Source organism: Equus asinus, chromosome 22 (genome assembly GCF_041296235.1).
Source record: "Equus asinus isolate D_3611 breed Donkey chromosome 22, EquAss-T2T_v2, whole genome shotgun sequence".
Classification (NCBI taxonomy): domain Eukaryota; kingdom Metazoa; phylum Chordata; class Mammalia; order Perissodactyla; family Equidae; genus Equus; species Equus asinus.
Genome location: NC_091811.1, coordinates 64,951,977 through 64,976,099, shown reverse-complemented (window position 1 = coordinate 64,976,099; position 24,123 = coordinate 64,951,977). Strand labels below are relative to the sequence as shown.

Below are 24,123 nucleotides of genomic sequence, written 5' to 3'. Positions count from 1 at the left end.
TGAAAAGTGTTTAATAGTCAGATAGCATATATCTTTAAAAATAGCACCATTTTTACATGGCTTTGAAAAGTTGGCCTGACCCTGTGTTAATCTGTTTCTAAAAGCCTGTGTACATGGATGGGCCTTATCTTTTATCCACTCTCTGTGGAAGAAGAAAGACATTACGTTAGCACGGCGTGTAGTGACCGTTACGTTCTGTTGTCCTTCTCTTAACTCATTTTAGAACATTGGCTCTTTCTGGGAGATGAGTTCTTTCCTCCAGAATCCACCAGTCCTGGAGTTATGACCCCTCTCCCGTTCCTTCTTCTTCCATTTAATAAACATGATTTTTTCCCCATGGCACTAGAACTCCTATTACTTTAATTTCCTCCAATAATATCACCCAAAGTGATATGGCACAATCAAAGAAAACGGAGGAAAAACACTAAAGACAGAAATACGTGAGATCATGCCACAGTGATTCTAAAAAGGCTGATGGAAAGAGTTCTGTGGAAATATTTATTCTCTAGGAGGGAGATAATTTAGAAATAAAGGTTATGGAAGGATTTGATTTTTTTTAGAACAAAGTGACTTTGGAAGGATCAGGAAGCGTGATACAGAGTTGCATGAACACATGATAAAGTTTGGGAGTGGAAGAAGTAGATTTAAGAAGTAGACAGTGCATGGGTCCAGAGCAGGAGGAGTAGGGGGGATATCTTGACAGGGAGGCTGTCCTGAATGCAGGAGACTTAAGGTCAACCATGGATTGGCAGAACCGGAAGGGAGCTCAGCTCTGACAGGAGCATGCAGGGCAGATCTTTACCTTCCGTGAGAACTCAGCCGTCATTTTGAAATTTGGAGTTTCGTCATTTTGGTGGCCCACACTTTATATCCATCCAGAATCTTCCTTGCTACAGTGAAATCTCATTTCTTTTTGTCATAACTTTGGGGATTTGCAAACAACAGCCACGTGGCAAAAATTCGTTTACATCAAAGTAAGACTGGTTTTCCAGAACGATAATGTAAAAAAAGGAACCCGTCGAGAACTTTAGACAACAATGAACTGGGAAAAGTAACCAATCTGAATGCTTAATTCTCAAAAACACTCCTTTGTAAGACTTTTAAATGGTTTCAGTGAACTTTTCGATATGCTTTTCTGAATCCTTCTGATACATTCATATCATTTAAAATAGATACAAGTATTATATCTAATGCAGGACATGAGAGAAGAATTTTACTCACAATAAGTTTCATAATCAAGTTGACTTTTTCCATATAGCATAAAATTGCTATCTCGTGTTCAGCTGGTGGTAAATGAGGCTTTTCCAGATCTGATTTGTCTAGTTTCAGTTGCCCCATTATGCTTCAGTGGTTGGCTTTTTGTCCTTGCAAATGTTATTCTAGTTTTAATGGTGTCGTATTTTAATTGGTTAAGAGCATTTTGGATACTTGTGTCTTCCAGAGTATTAAAATCTACTTAATGTAAGAAAGTCTACACTTTTGTGGACACTTTCACATTTTGTTTATAAAAGTCAGTAGTAAGAATATCTAATAAATTGGTTTCCACTATCAGTCTGAATAAAACACCACCCAGTGTGTACACCAGGCTGACTGGGTTTATGCTTTGGGTGTGGCTCTTAAATGGATTGTTCAGCCGCCCCACAGAACTGTGAAGGCTGACTGGCCGACTGCGGGAAGGAGCCGGTGCTGACTTTGAAATGGAGGTCGACTCTCCACTGCTTCCTGTCCTCTCTTCTGAGGACGGACACCAGTTTAGTCACTGCTTCTTGTGACTCTGTGTTGAAGTCTAGGATCTTCTTCTGGGTGTTAGAAGAGCTTTGAGAACAGATACTGATGCTGACCAGTCGATAATTTCCAGAGCCATCCTTTTTCTTTGCAAAAAGACCCCAAAAGAGAAAAAAGGTGCATAAAGGAGACCGACTTCTCAGTGCCTTTTACTTTCCACACATTCACACAAGTCATGATTCAGATCATATCGATCTTGCTGATTTTTGTACATCCAGTTTTCCCGTGGGTCTATTTCTTTTCCTCTTTGTGTAGCCTGTTATCCTCTATCACAGCTGGGGACCAAAACCAGCTCACTGATATTTTCTTAAAAGAAAACAGTTAAACTGAAGATACTAAAAGCCTGATCCTTCTCTCCTTTGGTGTTACTGGTCTTCTTTGATCGTCTCTTTTTGTGTGTATCCAAGACATTGGAAATCACTTTTGTAAAATAAAGTTGGACAATTGAAATAGATTGGTAAATAGTTATGGTCTCTGCCTTTAGGAATTGTAATCAAGTAGGGGAGATAATGGGGCCAAATATCACGTTTTGCTGTAGATGAGTACAATGAATGCATTGTGAGTCAGTAAGTCAAATTTTAATTTGAAAGCTAGTAACATATTTACAAGTGAAGTTCTCTTTAGTGGCCATAGGGTCAGAAAGATTACTTCAGCAGGGCTATTTTGAACTAAGGAATCTGGAAGTATATAAATTTGCTGGAAATTAGCTTTGGCAACTTTCAAATATGTTCCAAAAGAAAAAAAATTCCATGATATCAGGTAACAAAAGTGAATAAGGTGACAGTGTGGGGGTGGGGGCAGTAATAGTTGTAGGGAGGGCCCAAGATGCAACAATAGTTTCTGTGATGGGTCACCTGTTTATTTATTGCTTTTGGCTTTATATTCTCATCTCTCTTTAAAGATCTGATGTTTAGTCCAAAAAGATGGAACTAATCTTTATTTGGATATCTTTTATTCTGTTGTTAAGTGTTTCTTCAATTCAGACTTCTTTGTCCTCTTAAATAGATCAGAAAACTCTGTTGGTCTGTTTGTTTGTTTGTTTGTTTTAACTGTTGTGGCCCTGGGTTGGGCACTTTTCTTCCCAAATCTTCTCTTGGGTGCTTACTTCTCTTCTTCCCAAAGTGAAGCCAGTTAAGGTACACTAAACACTCACATTTTAAATTTAGTAATAATGTAATTTAACTTAACTAGAGAGAGAGAGAGAAAAGTAAATATAAATCGTAGATAATGTGGATAATGACATAATGGCTTCCTAGCCAGGTCCCAGTCATTTGAGAACTTCACAGGAGAGCACGGCTTTGCTGAATGAATATATTTTCCACTTATGTTTTTAACGTTTTGTTGGAAAAGTCTTTTTTTCCCTGATGTATTTTTTAAAGCACACAAGCCATGTAATTAAGTAAAAAGTTGCTGGCTTTGATTAAATTGCTTTTCACTAATAAGTGTCTATTGGATTTGGGAGAAATATGCTTTTAAGGTTACCAAAAATCCTACCCATTAGGTACCCATGCCCTAGCTCAGGGACCTGAAGAGTTCAAGGCTGACAGTAGCTGTGAAAAGTTTCATAGCCTTTTAAGAAAGTTCCACGGCTATGTTTGGGGAAGAGGTATATGTATTATGCAAGACTGCCAGCTGATGCAGAGATGGTAACATATGGAATTCGTAAAGGTCCAATTACAGGACCGTCACTGTTTGCCATGGTTTTAACTTATGTAAGTTATTGATTATACTTTCATGAGATCATAATCAAAAGGTTATTCTTTGGTAATGGTGTGTTAGAAGAGCTTTATCCTGAACTTCAAAGCCGTCCTCTGAGCCCCAAGAACAAAGGCTTCGAAGTTTGAACTGCAGCCAGGATCAGTCTGTATGAGTTAACGATGTTCCAGACCATCCGGGAGCTGAATCGACCCATCCACGTGCGTGAACTTTCTCTCATCACATTGGATCAGCAGTCATCAGCAAAAGATGACAGTTGATTCAGCTTTAAAGTGCCTTTTTTTTTTAATGAATCAGCTTGACTAACTGTGGTGTGTGCTCACATCTGTCCCATAACTGTTGATTTTAACTGTAAAGTGCTGTCATTCACTGTGCTCTCGGAAGAGAGTGATTCTCATTAACTAGGTTTACATCTAGGAAGGGGAATTGCAAGTACTAAAGGATTTACAGGAAATCATGCTTAGAAATGAGAAAGCCAATATGTAATATGAAATAAGTAAAAAGCAATAAGGGAGAGTTCAGATTTGTCCTAATATTCTGGCATGTTTTAAGTGGGCAAAATAGAAAGACTGTGAGGTTGGGCAACATTACAAATGGAAAATATGCCGCCCCCTCTTTGGCTCTTAAAATCCTTATACAAGGATCTAAGGGTTTAAAACTACTACATCAAATAGGAGCATGCCTTCGTGAATAATATGCACAGCAATCTGTACTCTTTCTCACAGCGGCCCCCCCACCCCTCCATGTAGGCTGCTTTCTCCCTGGGCCTTTGGATGAATCCCCAGGCAGATCCAGGAATTTCTCCAGTCAGCCAGAGATGATAAAATGTCCTCTGATTACATTAGTTCTAAGATTCTTCTCATTTCAGTAATTAAAATATCCACTCTTGTGTAGTAGATAAATTCTGATCTTTATTCATAGTTAAAACTCCGACCCTCCCTTAGCTGCAGGCTGGAAGACCCCACATTGACTCTTTTCACCGTCACCTCCCGCCCTTCCAGGGCTGCAAGGCTGGGTGCCCGTGGGGGCCTGGAGAAGAGAGAGACAAGAGATCTGAGCGGGTGCTGATGTCACCTACAGTGTTTAACTCTGGCGCCAGAGGATGTTTAGAGCTGAACTTGTCATTCTGGGCTCTTTCCTGGGATCCTCCCCTGGGAACATTGGGAGGGCAGTGCTTCCCCTGTGGCGGGGTGCTCACCCACTGTGCCCCGCCCACTCGCCTCCCTGCTGTTTCCTGATGGTTCCAGGTACCATTCCACCTGAGGGACTTGGTGCCACCTACGCCTTCTGCTGACGTGCTCTTCTGCCAGATATTTATTCAATCATTTACAAGTTTTTTAACACTTACGTTCACCTACTTGCATTGACATGGAAACTTTCCTGACAAAGACAACAACAGGTAGTATGTTAAAATGAAAGCCCTGTTTCGAGTCAGTTGAATTGATTGCCTGTGTTGTCCAGTACAGTCTTAGGCAAGGCACGAGCTACAGGAGACCTCTTAGTCCCTGTTGTTGAGAAACTCTGATAATAATGTGATCTGCTTGAACTTACTTAAGGAAAGAAGAGTATTTGCTTCCGTTTAAATTAAATTCAATGTTTTATCCCTTACAACCAATTTCCTGTATTACTATTTGAATAGAAAGAAATCACATGTAGGTAAGATGTCATTGCGGTGAAATGATTCTGTGCTTATATTTCCAACAGCACGTTTGATTTTCCTAGATCTTGCCTTTTACCCTAGGGATCAATTTCAGCCAACAGTGCTTACAGCACTGATCCTGGCAACGGTTTTAAAATAAATGAATTCCAATTAATTAATAAAGAAACCTTTTCCAAATTGAAACATAAACAGAAGACTAAGTCATGATATTGAACAGATCTTTCTTTATTCATTCCTTCTTTCACTCATCCAATAAGTATTGACTGAGCAGTGTCAGTGTGCCAGGCGCTGCTCTAGCTGCAGGCATGTGGCAGAGAACACGAGCTAAAGTGCTGCCCTCATGGAGCTTATTTTCCACGTGGTGAGGACGAGGAGACACATCATTTCTTAAATGTTTAATTGGACATATATCAAGTGATGATAAGTGCTCTGTGGAAAAATAAAGCAGAAAACAAGAATGCGCATCATGGGGCTGGCTATTTCAGAGAGGATGGACAGGCAAGGCCGCTTGGATGAGATGACATTTTACTAGAGATGAGAATAAAATTGAAGGAGCAAATTGTGTGGCTGTCTGGGGGAAGAGCACCCCAGCAGAAGGCACGGTTAGTGCCGAGTCCCTCAGGTGGGAGCGTACCTGGCACATTAAGGAAAAAGTAGGGAAGCCAGTGTGGCTGGACCAGAGTGGGTGGGGAGCCATGAGTATGAGCATCCAGCCCAGGTGCGTTATTCTCTGTGAATGGAAGCTTCTTCATTCAATGCAGATGCCAATATGGAGCTTTTTTTTTCTTTTTTAAAAAGTTTTTTATTATGGAAATTTTCAGACATATATAAATACAGACAGAATACGAAAATGAACACCCATTTATCCATCACACAGATTCAACTCACCGCCAGTCTTGTTTCATCTATACTCCCCACCCGCTTCCTCCCTCCCATAGCATTTTGAAATAGTCTCACAGATCAGATTATTTTATCTACAGATACTTTAGTGTGTATCTATAAAACATAAGAACTTTTAAAAAACCCTCAAAACTATTAAAAATAATTTACTAATATAATCAAGTATCCAGTTAGTGTTCCAATTTCCAGCTATCTCTCATAAATGTCATACATTTTGAATGGTTTGTTTGTTTGAATGAGGATCCAAATAAGGCCCACATGTTGTGAATGGTTGATAATCCTTTAGGTCTCTTTCAACCTATAGGTTTCCCTTCCATCTCTCTTTTTGTTATTCCTTCGAATTTGTGTTGGGGAGACTGATTTTGGGCCTATAGGGTTGCCCACAGCCTGGATTTTCCTGATAACATCTATGTGGTATAGTTTTACTTGTTCTTCTAGCCTCTAAATTTCCTGTAAATTTATAGTTCAATAAAACGTTTCTAATTTATCTTAAAGCTAAAGAAATAAAGTAATTGCAATTTTGCCTGTATATGCTAAATTGAACTGTAAACCCACATCTGCAATAAACAGAAGAAGAAAAGATTTTCTTAGACGATTTTCCCAGCCCTTATTTTCCTTTTGATCTCTTCTCCCTGTACGCACGGCACATGGCTGAGGGCTCAGGGCTGTGGGGACCCCCTTGATCACACTCCTCCAGCCCCAACACCCAGAAATTCCCAGGCTGCTCCTTTCTTCCTATGGGTTCTACCATTGTCTAGAAACTTCTGCTTGCACACCCCACTAATAAGGGACTTGTGTATTGATCCTGTTAACAATGGCTACCATTTGTTGAATGCTTACTATCTGCCAATATTTGCTACCTACTTTACATACATTATTTATTTTAATCTTTGCAACAAAGTAGGTGCGGGCCTCCCTTCAATTCCTCACCTGCTGAAGTCCTGTCAGAGCTTATGCACCTGACCTTTTCTCTGTAGGAAATGCTGCCCCCTCTTTCACCTGTTTAACTTCCACTCATTAAGCAGATCTGTTCTGTCATTCTTTCTCAGGCAAGCCTTTCCTGAACTCTAATCTAAGTTGATTTACATTTTCTCAAAGCACTGCCTACTTCTCCTATGAAGCACTTTATCACAGTCTTAATTTTTTAATTATTTGGTTTATGATCAACTTTCTTTCAGCCTGCAAGCTCAATAAGGGCAAATACCAGGTCTGTTTTCACTCATCCTTGGCATCAAAGGCACACATAATGCCTAATGCCTGACACACTCAATACATATGTGTTGAATGAATAAGATGCTAAGACTTTGCCCAAAGCGAACTAATAAGTAGTGGAATTAGAATTCAATCTAACTTGGTCTGACTGTAGCCCAGATTTCACCCAAAATCCCTGAGCCTGTGGGTGTTGTTATCTGGACTGTTGGCTACCTCCGTGGGGAGGCAGCACAGGACCAGCTTGGTCTCCTTGTGCATGGCCCCAGTGTCTCCGCCTTCCTGCTGACTCATGGTTGGGATCCAGTGTCTACCTCTCTCAGTCAAGGCTTCACAGGCATACTTGGGCTGCTGTTTTATTTAAAGTCAGAAATTTCCTGACTTGGACTGGACACGGTAAGACGTGATTTACCTATTTTTTTTAGGATATGACTAATTTCACTTAAAGCTTGTTTTCTTTTTTTATAAATAGTTTTTGACACACAAAAAATATGTTAGTCACTGGCGATTCAAATAAGAATAGACAAAGTCCCTGCCATAGAGGAGAGTTTAATGGGAAAGACAGGTGAATACATTGTTAGTATAAGTACAATAGTCAAGATAAAGGAGAGTACAGGAAAGAAGCCTCTGGAGGAGAACAGTTTTACCAAAGAGGTGACATTTCACCTGAACCTGGACAGACAAGTCAAAATTTTCTTGGTGGACAAGGGCAGGGAGTGAACATTCCCAGCATAAAGTAAGGGGCAGGGTTCATGAAAGAGCTTGGTGGTTCAATGACTCAAACCTTGGTATGGCTGGATCAAAGACTTGTGAGAGAAGACGTGAGAAAAGAGGCTGGTGGGCAGAGCCGGATCCAAAGCTATAGCTAAACTTTTCCTTGTGATTAGAAATCGTTAAGGGTTTAAGTGGGGGCAGTCCTGTGGTCCAGCTGGCGTTTAGCAAGAAAAGCTGGATGGTAAGGTAGACTGGAGGGGATAAATCTGGAGGTCATGAGTTAATAGGGAGATAGGTAAGGGGACAATTACAGGAGCATGGGTGAAAAATGTGTGAAGTTTGGTAGTGAAGGGAAGGAAAAGAAGCAAATAAATTTGAGAAATCGGTGAAGTTTGTGGAGGCAGTTAGTGAAAAAGTTGGTCTAGAAAGACTGCCAAGTATATATCTTGGGTGGTCAGGTATATAGTGCTTGCTATCTAAAGCAATAATAAGTTTGGGACAATAATAAGTTTGGTTCAAACATGTTAAGTTCAAGGGGAGATGTCTGGTAGACAGCTGTCAATATGAGTCTAGAACTCAGAAGAAGGGTGAAAACTGGAGATAAAAAATTTGAGGTTGCTGAAATATAGGTGTAAATTAAAGTCATGGAAACAGATAGATACCCCAAGAAGAGAACAGAAGCAAGAAGAACAGACCAGAAGTTGTTTCCTAGAAATATCAACATTTAAGGCAGTCGTTCTTAACATTTTTTTGAGTGATGCACTCCTTTAAGAATGTGATGATAGCAAGGATCTGCTCTCCCCAGAAAAATAGTCATATATGTCGGTGTCGCGATCCAATGTACACACCAGGATAGATGCGGAGAGGGCTGATGGCCACTCTGGGTTTATTATAACCAGCGTTTCAATATATACACAGCTTACATCTGTTAAACATACACAAAGTGTTCTGGACAAAGTAATTAGAGGATGCCAAGAATTCTTAGTGATTTCTCAAGGAGCCCTCCCTCGGTCTCTGTTTTGATATTATCATGTTTTTGCTGTGCTTGTATATTCTTATCTTGGAGCATGCAAGGCCTCCTAGGCAACGGCCCCTCCTGCTCCCGATATCATGTCTCCATCTGTGTCCTGGGCGGCTGTGCCTGGCTTAGGTTGCCTCCCTCTGGAGATCTTACCCGTCTTTGGCTAACCAGCCTTCTCACCTCCAGGTCACAGTTTGTTGGCAAGCCTTTTCCAGTGATTATTAACCCTTCCTGCGTCAGGGGTGGTTACAATATACATATGAACATAAAAGCTCTGGTGCATGGGCCCACATTCAGAATTCTTTGTAAGGTGCAGTTATAGAGAGAGAAGCATGTGAAGGTCATTAGAGAAAGATTGCTCAGAGAAGGAGAAGGAAAACTCAAAGAGACTGTTGCTGTATAGAGATCAAAAAAGAAGAGAAAGAGAAGTTGATTATAATACAAAATTTCAGAGAATACAGGAGAGACTAAGATGGAAAAGTGCTCAATGGATTTAACAACTTGGATGTCATCAGTGACATTTAATGAAAACATTTTAATAGTAATGGGGCAAAAGCCATACAGTAGTGAGTTGAAGACTGATGGGCAGGAAAACTGAGACCATTTTTGAGTCTGGACTCCTCTGGAAGCAATGCAATGAGGGAAAGGAAGAAAGCCTGGTAGAGACAGGGTTGGGCTTTTAACCTGTTCATCACATTAGTATCCATGAGGAAAGTTGACATAATTGAAGGAGCCAGTCTCAGAGGATATGGGAAGGAAGAAAGACGGAATGTGGATATGGCCTCTTTATAGGTGGATGGAGGAAAAGTTGAGAGAATTCATATCTAGCAATCTCTGTTTTCTTTGTGAGTAGGATATGGCCATCAACTGAATGAAGATAGCAGGAATGGGGCAGAGGACTTTGGGGAAGTGATGGAATGGTTGTGTGTAGGAGAAGGAAGAGACTAGGGACATTTAAAAGAATTGCTTAGGGGTCCTAGGGGGCAATTGAAGTTGGCCACATAGATTTAGCTGGTCCTCTGATTATGGATTTTCATCATCAGTGTTCCCCAGAAAATTGCTTCAATTCTGCCTCAGTTTCTCTTTTTCTTAAAGAGGATGAATGGTGCACGTCTGAGTAACAATTTTAAAATAGTAAATATCTAGAGGAGCTTAGAAGATTAAAAAGGTTAACTGTGCTATATGTTCTTGGCAATGGCTTTCTCTGAAGTATAAAAAAAATTATAGTGATGACTATTATTTGAATCTTCTGCTTGTAAGACTAGTTCCCTAAATTTTGGACTTTGTAAATCTGTAACTATGGAATTATAGACTTTTTTTTCTGCTTAGCTCTTAAATAGAAGAACTGGTCATGGGAGTATGTCTTGTAACATAGTATTCTGACACATGAAATTGCAATTATATGAACAAAGAAATCAAATTAAGGCATATCTTATAACCTTTACCAAAACAGTTTAATGCATTTTTTCAAAACATAAAGTTAAGGGAAAAAGTCTGGGTTTTTTCTGGTTTTTATCAAAGAAGTAAGTTAATACTGTCCATGTGGATTCAATAAAAAATGTATTAAAGAATCTCAGAAAACTACCTGAAGCTAAAACTAAGAAAAATGTGATCTAATGTTAAATATTTTGAAAGCCATCACTGAGAATATCTCCCGACATTTCTAAGTCAGTTAAAATTTTTCAAACACTTTTTATCAATAGAATGAAATAAATACACCACCCTTAGAGAGAACTATACATTATAATGAACTCTGAAAGAAATGGGATATTAATTTTGCCCTTTTTGAGATATTTATATGTGCTATCCAAATTCATTTGTACATCTTATAAATGTCATTCTGTCCTAAAAAATGTGATGTGCTGAAATACACCACATGTGAACTGCATGGAGAGAACAGGGGATGAGATGCTGATGAAGAATAAATGAGCTGCATGAGTGTAAGGGTAATTACTCATAACAATTCGATAATTAATATTAATAATAATTCAATAATGTTAATAATAATTTAATAGTAATTAAATTATCATTAAAGAAGTAGCTCTTAACACAATTCTCTCCCCCTCCACATAAATGAATACCCAGTGACTGCTTCTAAAGCTTTAAGAAAAGAAATATTCAGATATAAATCTTGAGATGAGAAGAAAAGAATAAAATATTTCCTTTCCTTTTTCGGAACTGGCTCTCCCTCTCCCATCTCCTTGAAAACACCCGCCCCTACACTGCTGGTTTATTGGCCCTTCCGCATTCTCCAATAATTATTCTGCCTTAGCAACTAAGGGAAACTTGGAGCTGTGCCCCCAAGTTCTTCCACACTGTTTCTTTTCCATACCTCTTGTTTCGACTATCCCTAGACCCCCAAGTGCCAGCCACATCACTTGTAATGAAGTTTTCTTTCCTGGGTCCTTTAACTTACCCCACCCAATATTACCCAATACTTTCCTTCTTCCTAGCGCCCAATTTTTAGGGTAGCATTGACCTGTGACTTTGCAAATGCTTGAATTAGGGCAGGCTCACTGTGAAGAGGAGGTACTCGTCCCAGAAGCCCTGGAATAAAGGAGAATGAAGCTTCAGATGCCCCACTGCTGCCTACGTTGCCCTTTTGATGAAAATTTTGGCAATCTGGTGAAAGCAGTGTGGTGAATAGGGCTGTATTTTGTTGAGAGCCCACTTTGTCTTTAAACTGATACCCTTTTTTTCAGTCTTTAGAAGAACTGAAAAAAAACCTTTTCCATTACCCAATGCTTTGCCTTTCTACTTCCTTACTACTCCTCCCTTAAAAAATAAAAGTTAAAAAACCCCAGCTTTTGGTTTTATCTAATACAAAATAGCAATTTTGCTCTCTATTGCATTGCTCCCCCTCATTAGGAATCTTAAGAGACAGTGACTAGCCAATGGTTTGTCAGATAGCCAGACTGTTTCTGGTTTACATGGCCGATGGTGGTTCCAAACCCTAGGAGGAAAAAACGGAAAATGTCTTAGATATTTCAGAGTCATGTGAAGCCAAACCGTGTGATCTCCGGCCAGTTTTAGTTTACAAAACTCTCCTGATCCTGGATGTGTTTACTTGAATTTTCAGTTTTAATATTACCATTATATTCCAATAACTTCACTCCCTCAACCCAGCCCACTGAGTGCGTGGCCTAGGCTAGTGTGTGTAAAAATGATTACTAGGTCAGAAGAGCTGGGCTGATGGAGATCCTCTCTTTCAACAATGTGCATTCCAATGCCAGTTGAAGCCAGGAGCAGTGAAATAATTCAATAACTACTCTGCATGAGAAGGTGCTTTTCCTTTTTGCTTTTGAAACAAGTTCTTCTTGGAGCCAGTTTCAAAAGAAGGCAGTGAAAAAAGTCATTGTTGATATTGCAGATATGCCATAGTGACATTGCAATTGCATATTGTAATTTACAGAAAGCAAAATTTATTTAAATTTACAATTTTACAAAGTTTATAAACTTTTAAATTTATATAAATTACATGTAATTACAATTATACGTCTGTAACTTATAGAAGAGACCCAAATATGAACCAGAAGAGCATTGGACAAAGTTGTATTTCGGAACTGGACCTTGTCTACGCATCTGCTTACGTTCTTTCTGGGAGCTTCGTTGCCAAGATTTTGTCCCAAAACAAGCATAAAATAGTTACCAACTACACACAGATTGGCTGGATATCAAATGTCAATGTTCATTGAATTGCTCTGTTTTTTGAATTTGTTCTCTATTCTCTGTGTATGCTGTGGTGACTGGCCACACAGCAAAATGAAAGAATCTTTTGACCCATAAAAGTAATTTAGCAATTGCCAAAACAGAAAAGCTGCTGCCTGTCAGTAGAATCAGAGGTTAGGGCCATTTCACCACAACAATGTGCTCTGGAATGCACTACGCTGATGCATCTGGATGCTTCTCAGTAGGTCATTCATTCATTCAGCAAATATTTGTTAAATACCTTGCTTGTGCACAATGCTGAGTGAATCTTCAATAAAGTGTTGGAAAAAAAATATAATGCCATCCTTACCCACAAAGAATCCAAAATGTGTATGAGAATACATGATGTACACAGGTGAAAAGTTTCCTAATAATACATGGAAGTATATGTTTAAGGGTTTAAATCCTACTGCAGGTCAGTATAGGAATAGACATGGCTATGGTATGTTCAGAGCAGGCCGGTTGAGCTCCAGAAGAGGATCCCTATTGGGGAAGAGTAAGAAATCAAGGAAATTCGGAGGCAGACTGTGGAGGACACTTAACATGCTAAAGGCCTTATCCTTGAGATAAGGGGAGACAGGAAAGGATTGTGACATGGCAAAAGTGATGTTATAATTAGATATATTGGTTTAATTATGGCAGGAATTTTAAAGAAGAAGGCAAGAAGACTATGTCAGAAAATGTTAAAATAACGCCAATAGGAGAGAATGAAGGTTGGGTTAGGGTGGAAATGGTGGGGATGAAAGGAAGGAACAGAATCAAAAGAGACTGTAAAAGGAGAAGGATAGGATTTTGGTGTCTGGCTATTGTGAGATGAGGTAGAGGCAAGAAACAACGACTCAGGTTCAGTACGTTTGTTACTGGAAAAATGACAATACTGTTGGCAGATATAAAGAAATCCGGTGGAGAAGCTGGTTTGGGAAGATAAGGAATTTGGTTCCATGCACACAAGCATGGCCATGAGGCAGTGTGAGTGGTTCACGTTGGGCATCATTGCCCAAAAGGAAGTAGTTCAATCTGCGAAGGTGCATGAATTTTCACAGAACATAAAGAGAGATGAGCTGAGGCCTGAGTCTTAACGATTTTCTATGATCATGAGCTGTGAGGAGGTGAGGTAATGAGGAAATGTAGGGAAATCAAGACATGGGAAAAGAATCAGCAGAATACCACGGAATCCAAGGATAACAAGTTCTGAGTTTGAAGGATGAAATTTTGCAGAGAGGTGACAAGAAAGAATGCTGAGGAAGAATGTCAGTTCTTGCAATTTTGGGTGTCGACATTCAGGTGTCAGATTATTTTAAGCATTTGGCTTGCTTATTTGTTTTGTTTGAGACTTTAACACCGAACTATTTTCTTGGTTATTTTAGTAGGTTTCTTCTTCTCTTCACATACAGTGTTGGAGATATTTTATGTCCCTTTAGTAATTCTCGCACTCAGTGCCTGGCTATCTGAACACACTTGTACACTATAATAATAGTAGATTGTTATGAGTATTAAATGAACAGCAGTTGAGTATAGAAAACACTCAACAACAATGATTTGTAAATTTTTAAACCTTAAGGCATCTGTATGTTTTGTATCTGTAAACCACCTGAAATTTTCTTTGGGACAAACATGATAGTGTTATTGTTTTAGTGTTCTCCCATAAGCACGTAGGTCAGCATCGAGATACATGAAGTTAAAAGAGGTTTGAGAGCCATGGTTTTATGAAGAACCTTTGATTCTGAACTCAGAGGCTCCTATAATTATTGTGCTTATTAGATTAAGAACACACCATAAACCCAGAACTTCAAAGGTAGAAAAGAAATGGTTTTGCTCCATTCCTCCCAGTGGTTAATGCAATTCTCTGCTTCCTTTCTCTATGTCTACCCAAAAAAGACTGCTGGAATGAAGCCCTCATGAGTTGTTTCATTTTGTTGTTTAAATGATGTCTTCATCTCTAAATGATGTGTTCATCTCTTCTGAGGGGAACAACCCTAATATTCAGCCAAGTCACTTGGAAGCAAGTTAAATGGCCCCAGCACTCCTCTCTTGATAATATTTGGGTGTCTTTTATACTGCTCCATGAAAAGAAAATTTACTGCATGGCAAACCAGGCCAGCAAGATTTTTCAGCAACTTAATTTAGAAGTGAATTATTCTCCTGAATAGACTCATTCTTTGTTTGAATACAAGGCAGTCTTTTCATGTGTTTCCCAAATACGCACCCTACTTACTTCTACCTGAGCTTCCATTGGTGTCATTTAATGAAACAAAATGTACTTTTCCTAATGCAGGTTTCATGCTCTCCAATATGCAACCTCCCTGTTACAGCTCGTCCTCTGAGTTCCTTTTATCGAAGCAATAAATCTACGATTTGTGAAGCTTGTTCCCAAACTTTAAAGCTAGCTCTCTGTTCTCTTTGGCATTGAATTTAGGTTTTATTTGCTCCCAAATAAGTTTTTCCAGTGGAAAGGTTTGGGACTAAGGATATTTATTATATTATAAATAAAGTAAAAACAGAAAGTCCTGTCTAGAAGTTAGAATATGACATTGTAAATCTATCACTTATTTCATCAGCCATTTTCTATGACTTTGAGGAAAATATTTTAGCCCTTAGGTTAAATGAGTAATATATGTCATCTCTACCTCATGGTGATGATAATTTATTTGTAGAAATACTTTTGTGGTATTGGTGGTTTGGGTAGATCTCTTTATAATAACAAAGTGAAACTTGAAAAGAAGTCAGGGTCAAGATCAGAGACAAGGAGTTGGTCAGTTTCTAACAGGTTTTCAAGTTGGAATTTTTAAGAAGGCAATGAAAACAATACATGGACAAACTTCTTTTTAAAAAATATACCAAGTAGGAAGGAAATTATGTATTTCAGAGATTACAGCATCATTCTTGTTTTCAAAAAGAAAGACGAACAAATGAAAAAAGGTTTTCTCTTGCAACTCCCTTTTGCTAGTAAAATCCAAGCAAGAAACGGTTTGGACTAGTACCTGCCCTGTGATACAGTCTTGAATTGCAGTAGAAAACCGTGATGTTTACTGATTCTCAAGGAAACCAAAGAGATACCTTAAAACCTCTACTGTGAATTCGTTATTGATAAGATCATTTTGGCTGTCCAGAGAAGTCCTTAAACCCAGCAGAATCATGTTGAGCAGTCATGCCAAGGCAAATGATAAACTCTGATATTAAATATAAAGAAGTCCATGTTTCCTGACCTACTTTATGGAGCCATACTCAAAAAATCTTCCTCAGCAAAAAAAAAGCAAAATATTTTGAAGGAGACATTCAGAAGCTACTTTAATACTGAATGTTGTTTTCCTGAAGCATGAGAAGACATGCAAGAGATTTAAATCAAATTGTTACATGAGCACTGCCACATTACAAAAAAGTGCAAGAAGGATATTCCACCTATGAGTAGAGAGTTAGTTGTTGGTTTTCCTGCAAGGACAGAAATAGTGTTCTCTTTGTCAAAGGCATTCATTCCAAGTTGAATGACCCTTCCTGATGACACTCCTTTCATCAGACATCTTACAGTCCTCTGCCTTCCCTTGGACAAGGTAGCAATTGACTGACTTATGACCCCTTATCCTCAAGGCTCTCCTAGTGAATGAATTTAATAAAATTAATTCACGAACTCTGCTACCCACCTAGGGAACCCTTCACAGTGGTTTTCTGGAACCACGCCACAACTCAAAGAAGGGACTTTCATCAATAAAGGTGCTCCTTTTGGTCTAGTGACGCCAGGAAGTGTTTCTTAACTCATGACAAGTGTAGACGATGTCCCTACAGCAGCTGAGTTCGCCCCTTTGCATTATCATCCTCATAGGAAGTCCTTGATGCCTGATACATTGATCCCATGACTTAACGCAGAAAGTTGGTGAATGTCCACCATGTAAATCTTAATGTCTTCCACGTTGGAAAATAAATTTTATACTGTATATAAGAAAGGCCATATTATTTTTTAAACCTCTTTCTAGCCCATGTTTATGTAATTAATATAGTTAATCAACCCATCCAAATCCTGAATTTCTCTACAGATAATGCAGAATCACTCAACTTGCCTAACTATCATTTTGGCATCTGCACTATTAATTGATTGTTCTTTATTCCTAAGCAAGAACACGTTGTTTCCTTCACAGTCCCTTTTAATAACCCAGTTGGGGATCAGTTAAGCATCAAAGCTCTGCAGAGGGATTATGCGTCACCACTTTCAGTATTTCATTGCTGTTCAAGGAGGAGGAATCATTTTCTCAACTAGACTTAGTGGGAAAATGAAAATGTTTACAATGTAAGGTTTTATGGCTTGTTGTCATATTGTGCTGGTGGTTTTTGCATTTTTAGGCTTTTCTCCCTATAATTAAATTGAGACCCTAAATATAAACCTTTCAAAGCGAATGAGACTGAGAAATGAATGTTAACAGCAAGATCATTAAATTTTGGACTTTATCTTCTTTTGCCAGTAGATTGCTGCTTTAATTATCTCTTTTTTATTAGAGCATTCCAAATTCTGATCAAAAGACTCATTTCAGATTTGAAAAGAATTAAGGAATGACCCAAGAAGCTGAGATGGCTTTTCTAAGGGCTAGTTGATCATTGTCTTGACATCGCTTGTTTCCTTAAGAGCATTTTTCTCAATCCTTTTAAGAGACAGCAACTAAATAGTATCGTTTAAGCTAAAGAGCTTCCTTGTAGATATTTTGGATGCTTGTTACTAACGTTTTTTTAAGGATCACTTCTCTCTAGAGAGCCTAATTCTAGAGTTCTAAAACCCAGAAGGGTGAGTTACGCCTCACGTCGTATTTTAGATGACGCGTGCTCCAGAGTTCCTGCAGTGAAAGATGTCACCCCCATCAGAGGGATGATGAGCTGAGCACTGCCTTCTCCCTCACCGTGGTCACCGCGGTCCTGATTGTCAATCCTTTTGTTGTAGGCAGAATACTTCTATGAATTCCTGTCTTTGCGCTCCCTGGATAAAGGCATCATGGCAGACCCAACCGTCAATGTCCCTCTGCTGGGAACCGTGCCTCACAAGGCATCAGGTGGGTGGTCTTCATCTCAGAGAAAGGTTTACACTGAAAATGGAATGGTGGTAGAAATAATATTTAAGAGCCAGATGTTAGCCATCAGAGGGATTATGGCATGTTTTTCTGAAGAGGTCTGCTTATTTTAAGGCAGCTCAGTTGTTATATCCCTGTATCTTTGGGGCAAAAGATTAGGAAGGGAGTGAAGAAATGGCAGTTTTATAATTTCCTAAAAACCCTGGATAACTCCAGTTCAGAAATGGTTTCAGATTTAAAAAAGAAAGGAAGAAAATGAGCAGATGAGATATATCTGGCTATTAAGGGTGGATTAATGTAGTGCACACAAATGTGGCAAAGATAAAAAGGCAAATGGGATAAGTCAAGAAAAACTTCCCCCGGATGAGCATTGTATTAAATAAGAATGTAGAGAAGAGAAGAGACATGGAAAAGTGGGAGAAAGGAGTTCAGACTTTCAGAGCTAATCATCCTTCTTGCTAAGAGAATAATAGTATTGTATGTGATATTTGTTTAGAACTTTTCATCTTACAAAGTGCCCATTCATGCATTATCTAGTTTGAGTTATGGTACGGAGTCAAGGCCAGCATTACAGCTCCATTTTACAAATTAGAAAATTCAGACTTACGAAGTTTAACTTTCCCAAAGTCATATATTACTCGTAAGCAGTAGAGCTGAGACTCAACCCAGGTTTTATGACTTCTGGAAAAATCCAGAGATCACTTTATGTTAACATGTTCAAATATTTCCTTCCAGTCCATGAATCTATATCTTTACATAATGGTGGTGACATTATATGTTTGGTTTTGCTTCATGATATTTTTGCCCTTAACATTTTAGCATAAACATTTTCCCATGTCATTATAGATTTTTCCAAAAGTTGTTTTTAATGCCCTTATAATATTCCATTTTATGAACATCCCATAATTTATTTACTCATGCCCTTATTGTGTGTTACTTAGATTGTCTTGAGGGTTTGCATACTAGAAATATGACAGTAAACATCCTTTTTAAAGGATCCTGCTTGTCTTCCTCACCGTGACCACCAACGCAGGGCCCAGAATGGAGCAGGCACTCAGAAAATACTGAACTGGATTAATGTGTATGTCAAACTTGTGGAGCTTATCTCAGTAATTTGTTAAAATATATTCTTAGAAGTAGAATTATTGTGTCAAAGGATATGAACTATGAACTTTTAAAAAGGCTCTTAGAACAAATTGCCAAAATGCCAGGTTACTCTCCACAAAGGCTGTGCCCGTTTGTTCCCTGGCTAGCAGTGTGGGGGGCGCCTGGCTTACTGGTCCCTCCTCAGCATAGGTTATTAATCGTGTTATCTGCTTTGCTGCCTTAAAAAGTGAAAAGTGCTTTCTCACTGTTCTTTTCATATGATTTATTTTATTCCTATTGAGATAAGAAATATTGTCTTATGTCAGACAATGTAAAATGTCTGTATACCATGCTCATTTTTACATTGAAGTAATCACATTCTTTTATTGATTTTCAAAGTCACTATATATTAAATATTTACCTCATAGCAATTTTTTAATTAAATAATTTTTGGGGGGTATGCAGAGGCTTTAAAATTCTCTGTGGTCAAAGCTATCTTTTCCTTTGTGTTTTTTTCCCATTACTTTTATGCTTGGAAATTAATTCCTATACTAGAGACCCATTAAGTGATAACTTACACACGCTTCTAGTATTTTATAAAAACTTATTTTAGCAATAGTGTGAGTTGGGCTCTAAGCTGAATTATTTTTCTGAGTCGTCAAGTTTTCCTATCTGAGACACTGAGTTGATTCAAGACTTCCTCTTTATTTCACGTGAAGTTCTTCTTCACACAGGCTTTGTTTTAGAGTTTGCTGTTTGTACTCATACTGTAATATTTGTAGTTTTATAATACTTTAAAATAACTGATAACATAACCCTGTCTCTTGTTTAAAAAAAAAAACAAAACTAATCTTATTCTTCTACAGGAACATTAGAATAATTTTGTCAGATGTCAACTGAAACTCTCATTAGGAGCTAATTTAAATCTGTGAAAGAACCAGGAAGTCAGGCACCTGTACAAAGTCCATTTTCGGGTTGTGGTTATTTACTACTTCCAGTGGATCTGCACTGCCACATCCCAGCACTGTCAGAGTTGGGAACTAACTAAGCACGGAGTTTTTCTAATTTCGTGGCATGAAGGCCAGTGCGGGTGTAGACAGGAAGATGTGAATTTGAGTTTCTCTTAGGTCATTTCAGTGCTGCAGGTCTGATTCGCAGCTCTCACAGAAGATTTGCTTCCAATCCAGATGGGTTTGGGGGCCTAGGAAGCGCCTGTGAAAGAATGAGGCCTTGGATTCTGGAGACTCATTCCCCTGTGATTTGTAGCCCCAAGGATAAGGATATCCCATTCCAGAGACAGGGATATCCCAGTTCTACTCGGATGGCATAGCTGGGGCTTCACCGTATCATGAAGATAAGAAAGACACTCTGACCACCAAGTTCTTGGGATATAGCCATTACTCAGTCTATGCCATGTCACATGGCGTTCCTTTTTAGTTGAAGATGATTTTCTACCAAATTTGTCCTGATCATATTTTTTTCTCTCTTCTTTTTTTTGTGGAAGCAATAGGAATAAAACAAATACATAACTTGTCTCTCAATTTCCATTTTATATTTTTGAATATGTTCCTTTGTCTTTTTCTGATTATTAAAAGAATACAAACTCATTGTAACCCATTAAAATGCATTAATTAAATTAATTACACAATAACACTTGCTCAACTTCCAATAAATCTTGAATCTTTGGATTTCTAACTTAAAGCCTGTATCCTAAGCTTTATTCACTTTTTGTGTCTAATGAGGAAAGCTTACTGAAATCCTACTTTTTAGGATATCAAAAAAATAAGATTTTGAACATATGATGTGAGAATATTTTAATAGGTCACATTTAGATAAAAATATCATTTTCTAGAAATTTGGAATCTTTATAAATAATAAAATTTAGAGGGAAAATTGGATGATGCTTTGGGCAAAGTGAGATTAAAAAAAGCCTTCTCTGGGACGAGGTGACTTACGCACGTGTGCAAACACACACACACACCCTTCTGCATGTACAGCTCCACCCCCCACACATCGGTTTTGGGAGGCAGATGTAGGGTTTGTTTGCAGAAATGCAGGTGCAAGACATTTATGGGAATTTTAGCCCATTGCAGGGCGGTTGTTCATTAGCCTCATTAATTAGCTCAGTCGCCACAGTAGGAGCAGTGAGGGTACCTTGAATTATTAAAAAAGTAACCAAATCAGTGTGTCTTTGCTCCTAAGCATTCAGGTAGCATTCATTATTCTACTGGGCTGTTTTATACCCCCAAGCTGCTAAGCTGTTCTTTTATCCCACAGACTCCTATATGCCCAAACATTGCATGAAAAAAGAAAACTCTTGATCTTTAACAGTTATGAAGTGCCTGCCTTCAGGCATCTGAAGAGAGCAAAAGCAGGAACTACAAACTGCGGGCTGGGTCAGTAAAATCACCGAGCTGGACAACAAAGAACAGTTTCCCTGCAGCCCAGCTTTATCTCTGAACAGTCTGCATCTGTCCTACCAGGAAAGCAGCAGAGCAGCGGTGTTTCTCCACCAGGACTTGCAGGAATCCGATGTCTAGAGATGTTTCAGTAGGTGCCAGTGGTGGAAGGACCATCTTCTTCTTAGTGACCCCAGTCCTTAACAGAATGTGAAGCCCAGAGTGGTGCTCAGTAGTATATGCTGGGAGAGTGAATGGCTGTCAGCACAGCTTGGAGCACTGATGACAGTTTGTGGCGGATGACTTATAATCGTGTAGCGGTTTAGAATCATGTGATATTGAGGGTGAGCGCTGGCCCGCCTTTCTCATCTCTGCCCTTGTTGTAAGGGCAGTGGGTCGCGTGACCGGGAGCTGAGGCTGTATGAGCACCATGCCCATCTCAGAATGGAAGAGGTGTTTAATCAAAATATCTACTTCTATATCAGAGTGAGTTTATGTGCAATCAATTGCACTTCAGTATGCACTCGATTGCCATGTGAGCTGTGTTCAGGCTGCCTTCGTTTTTCCAACTTGTTTTAATTTATCTCGGTTTAGATTACACAATCTGGACTGCCCTATAATTCATAGCATCTGGCCTAATTTCATCTAGCTTTTGGCAAAAGTGCCTCTCTACTCTTATGTTTATTGTTGCAGAACACAATGTAGCTTTCACGTTTCTGTTCTTCCTTGGAGGTGGAGAGCCTGTGCTTTTTCTGCCTTCCGTGTCTCTTTTTCCTTGTGCGTGTGTTTTTCTGAGTGGGTATTATTAATATTTTATTCTCTGTATCTCCCACTGTCTATGGTGAATTTCTCTGTGTGTGTGTGTGTGCAGTTGTGCACGTGTGTGTGCAAGTGTGTGCCTGAGTGTATACATGTCTGAGTGTGTCTCCCCTAATACTTTGTGTCCATCAATGCCTAGTTTGTCACACACAATATCCAAGGTGCTGAGATGACAAAAACAAATAAGATATGGTCCTTGCCTTTGAAAATCTCATCCTTAGCAAAGGATGCAGAATCCTAATTAAATCATTATACTGGAACGCCACCATATATAAAGAGGTGTTTGTGAAATATATAAGTGGAATGATTTATGTGGGGGGTGTTAGGGAACGCTACCGAGAGCAAGTGGTCTTTAATTTTGGTCTTGAAAGGCGAGTGGGAGAACACTAGGCAGAAAAGAGGAGGAAGAATATTCCAAGAGCGGGCGGGGTGTGCAGTCGGGGCATCGTGGACGTGCGCATGTTTGGGCACTGAAAGAAATCTCGTTTGGGTAGAGCACAGTTTTCACAAAAGTCATTTGCTGAAGATGAGCCTGCCTAAAGGCAGGTTTGGTTTTTTTAAAGCAAAATTCTTTGAAAAAATTTAAAAGATGTTTAGTTATAATTCTTATTACTTGAATGGTCTTAGAGATGAAATTTATAAGCAGAAAGGAGGACAAGTAGAGTTTGCACAAAAGGAAATAAAATTTCCATTTCATGTTTTAAAATTGAAAGATAAAGTGTACTTAGTTTAATTTACACCTTTCATTAATTTCTACTTTTATTTTAAAAGTTAATTCATTGAGACTCATAAACTAGGTACCTCCCAACTCCTAAACTTTATTTCCTCGTTCCTTCCAAATCATCCTATGATAGGGTTCAGACCATAATGATGGTTATATGCCTCCTGGTTCTAAAGGGGTAGATATATGTGCGTAAAACTTTCCCACCTGGACTAAGGGAGTTTTTGATGTGTTCATTTTTAACTTGAAGTTGAATTTGTCAGGTTGGAATTATAAATATATAAGTAAAATAAGCACAATTTTAAACCTAGAGTGGGTTAGATCTTTAAAAGATGAAGAAGGAGGGGCCGGCCCAGTGGTGCAATGGTTAAGTTCGCACGTTCTGCTTCTCTGTGGCCCGGGGTTTGCCGGTTCGGATCCCGGGCTCAGACATGGCACCCCTTGGCACGCCATGCTGTGGTAGGGGTCCCATGTATAAAGTAGAGGAAGATGGGCACAGATGTTAGCTTAGGGCCAGTCTTCCTCAGCAAAAAGAGGAGGATTGGCAGCAGCTAGCTCAGGGCTAATCTTCAAAAAAAAAAAAAAAATTAAGAAGGAAAATATTTCATATTAATGTTAATTGAACATAATTTTAGATTAGTAAAATAATTGTTAGGGATAGCTTTTCTGTTACGAAGAAGATGAAGATGCCACATCTTTAGTTAGCTCCAAGATTGCCTGCAGTTTTTCTATTCAAAAATATAACAGACTTGTTCTCCCTTTTGCATTTGGTGTAATTTGGTATAACTAGCTGTGTGTATGAGTGCTTTGATAAGATTTTTTTTCAGATGAAAGACGTATTTGATGGTGAATGACAACATTACATTTTCCTTTAAACTTTCAAATAACAGAACTTTTCACACAAAAAAATTTCTAAAGAATTATTTTAATAGTCTTATTATTAGTCTTATGGCCAAATGAGGAAACTGAGACCCAAAGATGTTAACTAAACTACCCTGAATCAATGGGTCATAACAAGTACAACTGCCTCCCTGATCCTTGTTTTTTCGTTTGTTTGTTTTTTTTTTTTTTTGGAGGAAGATTAGCCCTGAGCTAACATCTGCTGCCAATCCTCCTCTTTTTGCTGAGGAAGATTGGCCCTGAGCTAACATCTGCACCCATGTTCCTCTACTTTATATGTGGGACGCCTGCCACAGCATGGCTTGACAAGCATTATGTAGGTCCATACCGAGGATCCAAACTGGCAAACCCTCGGCCACCAAAGTGGAGCGCGTGAACGTAACTGCTGTGCCCCCAGGCCAGCCCCCCGATCCTTGTTTTAAGCATTAGATGCTATT

At 38.9% G+C, this 24,123-nt stretch overlaps 1 protein-coding gene across 1 annotated transcript in view; it reads left to right on the top strand.

Annotated features, from left to right (window-relative positions):
• WIF1 (WNT inhibitory factor 1) overlaps window positions 1-24,123 on the top strand; it is a 65,017-nt gene that overhangs the window by 22,322 nt on the left and 18,572 nt on the right. The window contains exon 3 of the mRNA XM_070494328.1: window positions 17,635-17,743. Coding sequence (XP_070350429.1) covers window positions 17,635-17,743 — 109 coding nt within the window. The remainder of the gene's footprint in view (window positions 1-17,634; window positions 17,744-24,123) is intronic.